Source organism: Aythya ferina (genome assembly GCF_964211825.1).
Source record: "Aythya ferina genome assembly, chromosome: 8".
NCBI lineage: Eukaryota > Metazoa > Chordata > Aves > Anseriformes > Anatidae > Aythya > Aythya ferina.
The window spans coordinates 383,568-396,137 of NC_140304.1; the positions used below are offsets into that span (position 1 = coordinate 383,568).

At 44.5% G+C, this 12,570-nt stretch overlaps 1 protein-coding gene across 1 annotated transcript; it reads left to right on the forward strand.

Moving 5' to 3' along the window:
* Nucleotides 1-974: 974 nt before the first annotated feature.
* On the forward strand, nt 975-7,822 carry LOC311440678 (uncharacterized protein). Its single transcript, XM_084527854.1, has 2 exons — nt 975-1,077; nt 6,050-7,822. The coding sequence occupies exon 2, from the start codon at nt 6,105-6,107 to the stop codon at nt 7,530-7,532; it is 1,428 nt and encodes a 475-aa protein (XP_084383980.1). The 5' UTR covers nt 975-1,077; nt 6,050-6,104; the 3' UTR covers nt 7,533-7,822.
* Nucleotides 7,823-12,570: the final 4,748 nt, after the last annotated feature.

A 12,570-nucleotide genomic window follows, 5' to 3' on the forward strand; every position in this document is an offset into this window, starting at 1 on the left:
TAAGAGATCATCTACATATTGTAACAAAGCACCTTCAGTGTCCGGAGGTATCCATGTTTCAAGTTCCCTTGCTAATTGGTTTCCAAAAATAGTGGGGCTATTCTTGAATCTTTGAGGTAGTAATGTCCACGTAAGCTGCGTCTTTCTGCCTGAATCGGGATTTTCCCATTCAAAGGCGAATAGGTTTTTGCTTTCTGTGGCTAAGCCTAGGCAGAAGAAGGCATCTTTTAAATCCAGTACGGTAAACCAGACTTGACTATTCTTTAATTTAGTCAGCAAAGTATAAGGGTTTGCCACTACTGGATGTATATCTGTGGAGGAATGGTTAAGCGAAGTAGGCCATGTGAACATTGCACAGCTAGGAGGCCGCAAGTTAACAAAGTATCGAACACAGCTCAAATGAGCCTGAGAAAGTACGTAAATAAGCCTGAGAAAATACGTGAATGCGGCCTGGGAAGGAATGTAAGTTCTGGGAGGTTTTAGGGAGGTTTCAGGGAGGTTTCAGGTACAAGAACATGATATCTGTTGGTATGCTGGGAAAGTACTAACTGTGTTACTTTGGTGGGAAACTAGCTGATAGAATAGAGAAATGCACTAACCAATCATGAGCTTAGCTTTTGCAATATGTATGAGCTAATTATATTGAATTAGATAAAAGACGACTGAGCTATCCAATAAATCGAAGTTCACTGATCACTCATATTGAGCGTCTGTGTCTTCCTTCCGTCGACAACAAATGTCCTCGCAACAAATGGCGCCCGAACAGGGACCTGCAATACAGGAACAGGGACTTCGCTGGAGTTGAACCTGCGCTGGAATTGTACCTGCGAGCCACGGTTGGACGGAATACAAGGACCGGTCCTGCAACGCAGCTCAGGAGGTGAAAAGGATTACAAATTGCTGAATCCCCGTACCCGAGGCCTGAAAGGTGAATGGAAAAGAAACCTGGAATACCCACACCCGCACCTGCAGCTCGGAAAGGGAGTCCTCGCACCCGGGATGAGCCTATAGAGGGTCCCGCCGGAAAGCGTCGCCGAGGTCTTTGCAAAGGCTGCAACGGTACCGACGTATATAAAGGTATGGAGAGACAAGCGGCGTATGATTTGCTCAAATGCTTTTTAGAAAAGCGGGGCACACAGGATATATGTTGTAAAAAGGAATTACCAAAGTTATTAGCTTATGGGGTAGTTAAGGGTTGTTTTTTAGATCCTGATACTGTGTTTGAACAAGCAGAGTGGAGGAAGTTTGGGGATAAATTATTTGATGAAGTAATTAGTGATAATAAAATAGCAAAGAAATTGATGAAGCCATGGAGGGCGGTAACTAATGCATTAGCAACACATCAAGCTGAACAAAAAATAGCTGCTGCTGCAACAGAACGATTAGGATCATCCAGTCAGAAGGGGGGGGCTTCTGCTTCTTCCTCTACTCAGCAAAGAGCTGAGGAACAAGCTTACCCCTCTCCACCATCATATAGAACAATTACAATTCCAAAAGGGACTTCGGTACCCATATCAGGGGAAGAAGAACCCTCACAGTCACAGCCACCGACAGCCCCGCCTGCACCCTCGCCCGTACAATCAGAGAACAGAGAAAGGGTGGGTGAGGAGTCAGGTACAAATTCATTTTCAACAAGTCCATTTAGAATCAATGTACAGGACAGGGAGGAGACATGGAAAAAAATAGCGCATGAAGCAATGAAGGAAGGGAATCTTGAAATAGCAGCACAAATAACAACAGCCTATCCGGTGGTGTATTCACCTCCAGATGCACAGGGAAATGTACAGGTTCAGTTGACTAATTTAGATTGGAAATTATTAACACAATTACGATCTACAGTAAATGAGTCTGGATTAAAGGGAGAACCTACTCGTCAAATGTTAGACTATATTTGGGGGACAAATATTCTGCTCCCAGGAGATATTCGTAGCATAATGAAACTAATCTTGACACAGCATCAACAACTTTTGTTTAATGCATATTGGCACGGTATCTGTCAAGAAGAGGTAGCGATAATACGCGCGCCTGGGGATCCCTTGTATGGTGTTACATTAGACGAATTACTGGGTGTGGGACCATATTTTAGAACAGAGGCGCAGGCACTCTTGGGACCAGACAAAGCTAAGGTATCAATGAATCTAGCCAGAAGAGCATTAGAACAAATTAGAGAGCCGGGGGGAATGCCGTCCTACATGGGAATTAAACAGGGCAGAGAGGAACCATTCGGGTTGTTTATCGATCGGGTAGCAAATGCGATACAAGCAGCGGGAGTTCCTGATTATCTTAAAGGCACTATATTAAAGCAATGTGCACTCCAAAATTGTAACCCTTCAACTCGTAGTATATTAGCTACGTTACCGAGTACTTGGACAATAGAGGAAGGATTGGAAAGAATGTCTCAGGTACCTGTAGGTCCACAGACTATGTTAGTAGAAGCAGTAAAACAATTAGGTGATAACATGAAAGAACAGTCAAAAGTGTTTGCAGCCCTTGCTCCTTTGCAAACCCCCGGTGGACGTCCTATTAGCCGAGTATCGACACCGCAATATCGTTGTTTTCGATGTGGTGTTGCGGGACACATTAGACGGAATTGCAAAATAGAATCTGTGTGGTGCCAAAATTGTCAAACAAATACTCACAGCACTTCAGCATGCCGCCGAAATGCGTCGGGAAACGGCCGGAGCAGCGGGAGGAGCCGCCCCGCGACGACACAAAAAGTGGCTTTTACGACAACGGCAGCGACGGCAACAGCACCAGCACCAACTGCGACGAATCCTTTTTTCTCCGACCAGCCACCAGAGGGAGCCTCGGCCTGGATTTGGCAACCGCAGTCGATGTGACTTTATTGGATTCGAGACCCACCAGGGTAAAAACAAGACTTATTGGACCAGTTGTTGTTAATAAGGAACCTGTGGGAGCTTTGTTAATAGGGAGATCGTCTGCCACCATGAATGGATTACAAATATTAACTGGACTTATTGACAAGGATTACTTTGGGGAAATACAAATTATGGTTTCTGCAATGTTTCCTCCAATTCATGTGCCGAAAGGCACAAAAATGGCACAGTTAATTCCTTTGCCTCATCTTGCTGAATCATTAGCATCGGAATCTGCAAAGGATCGAGGACTGGGAGCATTTGGCTCCACGGGAAAAGTGGCTTTATTGACACTTGGTATGCGACACAGACCACGACAAAATGTCACTGTGTGTTTAAAGGATGAGAAAATACAGATTGAGGCATTGTTGGACACTGGTGCTGATGTATCTATAATCAGCACAAAGGATTGGCCCTCACATTGGCCTACATTTGAGTCTAATGCTACAGTTTCGGGAGTAGGAGGTGTGACTCTTGCTCGTCGGTCACCAGTGCTACAATGGACAATAGGTGATAAGGTGGTACAATGCAGTGTCTCCATCTTATCACTACCTGAAGGAGTACAAGCGCTGGTGGGGCGAGATATCCTTGCCCAAATGGGAGCAGTTCTCACGACGGATCATCAAAATTTTTAGGTGTGGCCATTGCTTGGACTTTCCCGATCCCACTTAAATGGAAAACTGATGAACCTGTATGGGTTGAGCAGTGGCCACTGAAACGGGAAAGTCTTTTACATGCTCATAAATTAGTACAGGAACAGTATCAACAAGGGCATTTGAGACTGTCAACAAGCCCTTGGAATACTCCGATTTTTGTGATTCCCAAAAAATCAGGGAAATACCGTTTGCTACATGACTTACGAGCAGTTAATAACCAGATGTGTGCTATGGGAGCACTGCAACCTGGATTACCTAATCCTGCTATGATACCAGAAGGGTGGAAATTACTAATTGTGGATCTCAAAGACTGCTTTTTTACAATTGCATTACATGACAATGATAAACAGAGGTTTGCTTTTACACTTCCTGCTATAAATCGTGAAGGACCATATCAGAGATTTGAATGGACTGTGTTACCTCAGGGCATGCGTAATTCACCTACCTTATGTCAGCTCTATGTTGATGCAGCACTTCAACCAATTCGCCGCACATGGCCAAAAACGATTATTTACCATTACATGGACGATATTTTGCTAGCTCAGGAGGAGATATTTTCCTTACAACAGAAAAATGCCCTGGCAGTTGCTCTTAAACAAATGGGACTGGTAATTGCACCAGAAAAAATTCAGGAGACAAGCCCTTGGAAGTACTTAGGGTGGAAAATCACAGATTCTACTATTCCGCCTCAGAAACTTACTATCCAATCGAACATCACAACTCTCAATGATGCTCAAAAACTGCTGGGAGATTTACAGTGGATTAGGCCAGTGGTCGGAATTCCAAATGAACTGTTGAATTCCCTTCGACCTTTATTAAAAGGAACTGATCCTGCCGCAAAGGTGACATTATCAGAACAACAATCGGAAATATTACAACAAATTGCATCACTGATCACAACGCGTGTCACACATCGACGCATACCTGACAGGCCACTGGATTTTACTGTTTTGTGTGGTCCACAACACTTGATGGGTGCTATCACACAGCAAAAAATAAAAACGGGGGAAAAGGAAATGGAAACTGTGGTATTGGAGTGGATAGCTCCCCCATTGCAACCCCGAAGAACAATTCAAGAAAAAATTGACACGCTGTCAGAATTAATAAAGAAAGGAAGAAATCGGATACTACAAATAGACGGAGTTCCACCAAGTACAATCTGGGTACCAATAAAGCCAGGTGACTTGGAATGGTACATACAGAATTCTGAAAAACTACAAGCTGCATTATTACAGGATGGTGCCACAATAGTGGCAAAGACATTACAATCAACTATATTGTCATGGATGGAAAACCAAGCATGGATAACCCAGCCCAAGCGGTCGGATTCTCCGTTAGCAGATGCAGTAACTGTTTTCACGGACGCTGGAAAGCGCTCCAAGTCTGCTGCAATAACATGGAAAGACGAACAAGGCTGGCAACACCAAATTTTAAAGGGCCAGGACAACGATTCATTACAGACATTAGAGCTCTATGCGGTTGTATGGGCATTTATAAAATGGAAAGATGCCCCTTTAAATGTAGTATCTGATTCTCTGTATGTAGTAGGTATAGCTAATCGTATAGAGGACTCTGCTTTAAGAGATGTAAAAAATGAACGCCTTGCAGAATTATTAACTAGCTTACAGCTTGCTATAGCGCAGAGAAGCAAATCCTATGCGGTGATACATATACGAAGTCACCAATGGGTGGAGGGACTGGGAGAAGGCAATGCTCGGGCGGATAAATTAGTTGCCGCTCCAGCCACTGAAGCGCCATTATCTCCCTTCTGTAGAGCTAGGGAGGCTCATGCTATTTTTCACCAGAATGCTAAGGGACTTGCGCGGGCTTACAAACTGTCTAGAGCTGATGCACAAGCGATAGTAAAAGCTTGTCCAATATGTAGTAATTATAATTCAGGGGTGGGACTCGGAGTCGGGACAAACCCCAGAGGGCTTAAAGCCAATGAAGTGTGGCAAATGGATGTTACTCATGTTCCAGCATTTGGACGATTGAAATATCTGCATGTAACAATAGACACTTATAGTCACATGATCTGGGCTACACCGCAGCCTGGAGAAAAAGTTCGGGATGTACGACGTCATCTTGCCAGTTGTTTTGCAGTAATGGGAGTACCACAGACTATAAAGACTGATAATGGTCCAGCCTATGTTAGTGGGCCATTCAAGCGATTCATGGAACTATGGGACATTAAACATATTACTGGTATTCCACATTCACCAACTGGTCAGGCTATTGTGGAAAGGGCTAATGGAACAGTTAAACAATATTTAGAAAGGTTTAAAGACATTATTGATGTTAGAGAAAGGGTAGACAAGACTCTATTTGTTCTGAATCATTTGTGTGTTTTTGGGGAACATGACGAACCACCTGTAGCACGTCATTATACCAAATCTGAAAATGATAACAAATGTGCTATGAGAGTATTGTACAGAGATATGAAAACAGGGCAATGGTTAGGGCCTGCTGATGTGATTTATGTGGGACGAGGTTATGTATGTGTCTCTTCCCCTACAGGTCCGACCTGGGTGCCTAGTCGGTGTGTAAAGCCAGCCATCGAAGAAAGAAGAGGATGACAACGATCATGGCTGAAGTAACAGAACAAGGGACTTTGATTATGCTATCAGTTATAATAATGGCTGGACATGGTAATGCTATCTTAGGGAAGATTGACCCTCAGCAGAATATGTGGGTCACCTGGGCTAATGAAACCAGACAGAGTTCATTTTGTCTGTTTCTTGCTTCTGCATCTGATCCTTTTAGAACATGCTTGTTTGGGGTTCCAATAGGGGATCCAAAGGAACTGAGTGAAATGTTAGCACCATACTCTGCCAGTGTTACTTTACTTAGTAGATCCCTTTCTGCTAATGTCTCGGATGGAGTAGTTGCTGCCCTGCAAGCTCTTAATAACTCATTGCCATGGGACCCTCAAGAACTGGATCTCCTGGGGTCTGTGGTAGTAGGGAATAGCAGTAGTAACTGGACACAAACATGCTTTGTACTCCATGAAGGGAAACAAAATAAAACGCACTGGACCAACATAACATCGAGGACCCTTGGATTTGAGGCCAATGGACATTACTGTGGATGGAACAACACCGGGAATATTAGTGTACCATTTGGGGCGTATGGAATAGGTGATACCAATTCAATCTGGTTTCAAAGTCAGGCCAAAGCTTTGCCACCTGGTATGTTTTTAATCTGTGGGGACCGTGCATGGCAAGGGATACCAGCTAGTGCTTTTGGGGGTCCGTGTTACCTAGGACGACTCACACTTTTCGTTCCAGATTTGCACTCGTGGAAGAACTCGACAGGGAGCAGAAGAATTAAACGAGATCTAAATACTTTGGGTTCTGACTGTAATGATGGTGTAGAACTGTGGGGTCCAGCAGAAAGATTCTTTGCTTCTTTAGTGCCTGGTGTGGGAACTGCACATGCTTTGACTAACATTAATAAGCTTGCTTGTTGGGCTGTTAAACAATCAAATGTAACAACACAAGTTCTTTCTGAAATGTCGCAAGATATGGAGAGCATAAGACATGCTGTGTTACAAAATAGGGCCGCTATTGATTTCTTGTTATTAGCTCAAGGACATGGGTGTGAAGATGTAGAAGGAATGTGTTGCTTTAATCTCTCTGATCATGGGCAATCAATTCACAATCAATTGAAATGGTTAATGGATCATACACAAAAAATTACGATACAGAATAATTGGTTTGATGATTGGCTTAAATCTGTCTTTGGAAATGTAGGGGGATGGGTTTTTAACTTAATCAAAGAGGGACTTCGCCTTTTGCTTATAATTGTATTGATTATAATTACTGCACGGGTAGTCTTTAGCTGCTTATCTAGGAAACTAGAACAACTCACAGAGAAGGTGTTTGTAGCCCAAAATAAAAACGGGGGAATTGTGGAGGAATGGTTAAGCGAAGTAGGCCATGTGAACATTGCACAGCTAGGAGGCCGCAAGTTAACAAAGTATCGAACACAGCTCAAATGAGCCTGAGAAAGTACGTAAATAAGCCTGAGAAAATACGTGAATGCGGCCTGGGAAGGAATGTAAGTTCTGGGAGGTTTTAGGGAGGTTTCAGGGAGGTTTCAGGTACAAGAACATGATATCTGTTGGTATGCTGGGAAAGTACTAACTGTGTTACTTTGGTGGGAAACTAGCTGATAGAATAGAGAAATGCACTAACCAATCATGAGCTTAGCTTTTGCAATATGTATGAGCTAATTATATTGAATTAGATAAAAGACGACTGAGCTATCCAATAAATCGAAGTTCACTGATCACTCATATTGAGCGTCTGTGTCTTCCTTCCGTCGACAACAAAAGTCCTCGCAACATATATCCTCAGTGATTTTATTTATGGCCCTCAAATCCTGAACTAGCCTATAGCTTTTTCATCTGCCTTTTTAATTGGCAATATGGGTGCATTGGATTCTGATTCGCATTCAATCAATAATCCATACTGTAAAAATTTATCAATTATCTCTTTAATTCCTTTCCTATCTTCTATCCTCAAAGGATATTACTTAACCTTAACGGGTTTCTCTCCTGGCTTTAATTTAATAATCATTAAGGTCACATTTTTAGCTCTTCCAGGGACTTCAGTAGCCCAAACTCCTGGACATACTTGATCTGTGATCTCTAAAGGTATTTCACTTTTAGGGTCAGTTTGTATTAGTGCCAAGCTTAACACATTTATTAGTTGTTCTTCTCCTGTTCTTAATTCCATTTTCCCCTTTTCAAAGACAATTTCTGCTCCTACTTGCTCTAATAAATCTCTACCTAAGAGTGCCCATGAGGAGCTAGGCATAGATAAAAATCTGTGTATGCCCCATTGTTTCCCTAACTTGTACTTCAAAGGTTCACAAAAATAAGCCTTTTCGGTTACACCTTGTCCTGGTTTCAGTTAGAACAGAGTTAATTTTCTTCCTAGTAGCTGGGAGAATGCTATGTTTTGGCTTAGGATGAGAAGAGTGCTGATAACACCCCGATGTTTCAATTGTTGCAGAGCAATGCTTATACCAAGCCAAGGACATCTCAGCTTCTTGCTCTGTCCTGCCAACAGGCAGGCTGGGGGTGCAGTAAGAGCTGGGAGGGGACAGACCCAGGACAGGTGACCCAAACTAGCCAAAGGGGTATTCCATAGCATCTGACGTCAGGCTAAACAATACATAGGGGTGGCTAGCCAGGGGGAGGGGGCCGGACTGCTCGGGGTTAGGCTGGGCATCGGTCAGCGGGTGGTGAGCAATTGCATTGTGCATCACTTGTTTGTACACATTATTAGTAGTGGTACTATTATCATCATTGTATTATTATTATTATTATTATTATTATTATTATTATTATTATTATTATTATTATTTTGTCTTATTAAACTGTCTTTATCTCAACTCACGGGCTTCACTTTCCATTTCTCTCCCCCGTCCCAGAGAGGGAGGGGGAGGGGGAGCGAACAGCTGCGTGGTGTTTAGCTGCCGGCCGGGTTAAACCACGACACACCTTTTACCCTAACATAATAATTCTGTGAAAGCATTAATGCTTGATTTAGAACTGAATACGTTGCCCCATAGCAATAAGAAATTTCACTTCCATTCCTCCCCTAGCTTCATTATAACCAGTGGAGGATCCGCTAGGGTAGATTCCCCAGGTCCCCGTTATTCCTGTTGAAATCAGGGGTTGATTACCCTAGGAAAAGGCTAGTCAATTTGTCCTCCAAAGCCAGGTCCAAACCGTTTTGTTTTATTTATTTATTTATTTATTTATTTATTTATTTATTTATTTTCATTACATTTCAGAGTTGGTCCAAAAATTCCATAGGGCTTTCTTTTAGACCTTGTTGGAAGCATATTCTCAATTCCCAATTCATCCAGGTTTTAGTATTTACTTAACCGTTCATGATTTTCAGGATGATTCGGGTCTTAGTGGGGGTCGGTCAGGGGAATGCAATTGTCCACAGTTCCCTGAACGGTCCCATCAGCAATCTGAGCTCGCACATGAACTCAGGTTGTTTTAAGAGTGTACCTCTTTTCTGTTTCTGTGACAACTCTCTCGGACCGATCATGGTCCCTTTGCCCTAAAGGGCTAACACCCATGATTTTAAGATCTCTGCCTCGGGCAGAGGCAGAACTATTAACATTCCTACATCCTCTTTCCCTGCTCATTCAACTTCAAACACCTTTAACACTTTCAACAACCCTTTTAACACTTCCTTTATCTTTCTCCAGCCTGTACTTCTCTAATGCCAACATCAAAGGTTCAGTCAGGGGCCAACTTAATTCCCTACCTTTTCCCACCAAGATGCTGAAACATCAGTATACAACATTTCATCCTGTTCTGCTTCTCAAAAAACAACATTAACTGTAGCAAAATATTATAGTTTAAAGTTCCATTTAGGGGCCACTTTTCTCCACATTCCAGCTTATAAAGCAGCCACCACTGATTACGATATTTTATCAATGTTTTCCTGTTCACACTTCCACCGGCAGATCCTCCAATATCCTTCCAGTGACTTAAAACACATCCTAACACACTTTTCTTTAAAATTTCACTGCTTGTTTGCCCCCCCAGTTTCCAGTTTACACTTTCAGAATACACATGTTACTTACAAAAGCGTATCACAAAACGTATCACTCACAAAAATACGGGCACGCAATATCTTTCAGTAGCGATGCCACAAAACTACTATTACCAGCAATATTGCCAAAATCACAGTAACAATAGTCAGAGTCAAATTCCACATGCGATAAGTCAGAAAACCGAACTGTGTAACACCGTAACGATATCTTTCTTATAACAATGCCACGAACCTACTATTACCACCAGGAAAATAGCCAAAATCGCAGTAACAATAACCAGAGTTAAATACCATACTCCATGAGTCAGAAAACCGAAATAGACAACACAATTCCAGATGGACCTTAAAGCGAGCTCCTTCCTTAAGGTCCCCAAACATGTACTTATGGTGCTAACCACAAAGTATATACCAAACACTGCCTCGCAGAAGATCACCTTCTGACTTACAGACAGTTCCAGATGACCGGTCTACCAGAAAACCAAACCAGAATAGAGAATATACTCACTTACAATGATGGGGTCCTTGTCTGCCTCCGCAGTGATCCGGTGAGTCGAGGAGTCCCTCCGGGAAATCCCGGGGGTACCCTAGGGAGTCCTGTTCCCAGCGGGTCCTGCGGTCCGGCAGAGAGGTTGTCCCATCTGGGTCGCCAAATTGATTCAAAGATCGAAGCCGAAATTCCTTTACGTGGTATATTCTTTATTGCTGCGCTGGATGCACGGGGGATCTCTCCACCTATCGTGCATACCCAAAGCAGAAAGCAGTCTTGAATTTATACAATCAATCTATCAATATTCTACAAGCACCTATACATATGCATTACCTATCCCCGCCTTCCCTCGCTTCTCATGCTAATTAGCCTTTTGGCACCTTGCGCCTGCGCAGAGCCTTCCAAGAATTGTGGGCAGGGGTCTTTGGGACGTGGGCAGGGGTCTTTGGGAGGAAGACCCCGAGTCTTCCTCACAGTGTACTTTTCACCTTTGGTCAGGAATCTGCTGAATTGGCATGTTTCTTAATTGCAAGAGCTGGTTGTTGCTAATTCTCCCGTTTGTTGTATCTTTATAATGAATTCCAATGTCCAGTTTCGAGAGTTATAGTCCTTACATTCGTTTCTCTGTCCGCCTGCCGCTTCCTTATCATGAGTTCCAGTGTCTTGTTTCGAGATATACAGTCCTTGTCTGGGGATTGTCCTTGCCTCCCCAATAGCTCCTTAATCAGCCTGCACACAATTATCTGAGAATGAAAGCTGCTTTCCAGTAATTCAGAAAGCCAAGTTACGTCTCAGCCTTGAGCATCTCGGGCTTTTGGGCCTGTCTGTAACATTTGGCACCAGCACTAATACTTTTTTTGGCATATGTTTAGCGTTTGGGGCCTGTGTCTGGGATTTGGGCCCTGTCTCGAACCACTGGGGCTTTGTCCTGGGTTTTGGAGCCTGCCTCTAGAGTTCAGGGCCTGTGATTAGGCTTTTGGGGTCTGTGTCTGGGGGCCGGTATCTGGGGGCAAGGGGGGAGCTGCTTGTAGACCCTTGCGGCCGGCATTGAGGGGGTTGGGAGCTGACTCTACACCTTTGGGGCCTGCTTCTGGGGGCGGGGGGGGGTTGAGACCTGCATCTGGGGGAGGGGTGGGAGCTCTTTGTATTCCTTTGGAGCCTGTGTCAGGGGGCGGGGGGGGGGGGGGGGGGGGAAGGGGAGGGTTGGTTGGGAGGTGCTTGTACACTGTTGGAGCCTGGGTTGAGGGAGGAGGTTTGGAGCTGCTTCTACACCTTTGGGCCTGGCATCGGGGGTAGGGGGTTGGGTGCTGGTTGTAGGGGCCTGTGTTTGGGGGGGGGGCTTGGGACCTGCGTCTGGGGGAGGGGTGGGAGCTGCTTGTACACCTTTGGGGCCTGCATGTGTGGGGGGTCAGGGCCTGTGTCTAGCGGGCTGGGAACTGCTTGTACAATGTAGGAATCTGTTTCTGCAGGGTGGCTGGGAGCTGTTTGTACAACTTTGGGGCCAGCATCTGGGGGTGGCTGGGAGCTGCCTGTACACTGTAGGGGCCTGTGTTTGTGGGGGCCTTGGGGGCCTCCCTCGGGGGGGGGGGGGAGGGTTGGGAGCTGCTTGTATAGGGTAGGGGGCCTGCCTGGCAGGGGTTGGGAGCTGCTTGTAGAATTTGGGTCGCTGTGTCTGGGGGGGGGGGGTTGGGGCCTGTGTCTCAGGGGTGTTGGGAACTGGTTGTACACCTTTGGGTCCTGTCTCTGGGGGGGGAGCTACTTGTACCCTTACCATAAGCCGTACTCTAACACATACTTCTACCAGTACCCTTACCCTTACCGTAACCCTTACCTTTACCCTTACTCTTACCCTTACCAAAGCATTACCCTTACCCTTAACGTAAGCCTAAACCTTAACCTTATCCTTACACTTACACTTACCGTAACCCTTACCCTTTCTGCTACACTTACCCTTAGCCTAAATCTAA

Excerpts from the sequence above, each read along its gene's own strand:
- LOC311440678 (XM_084527854.1), top strand. The coding sequence starts at position 6,105 with ATGACAACGATCATGGCTGAAGTAACAGAACAAGGGACTTTGATTATG.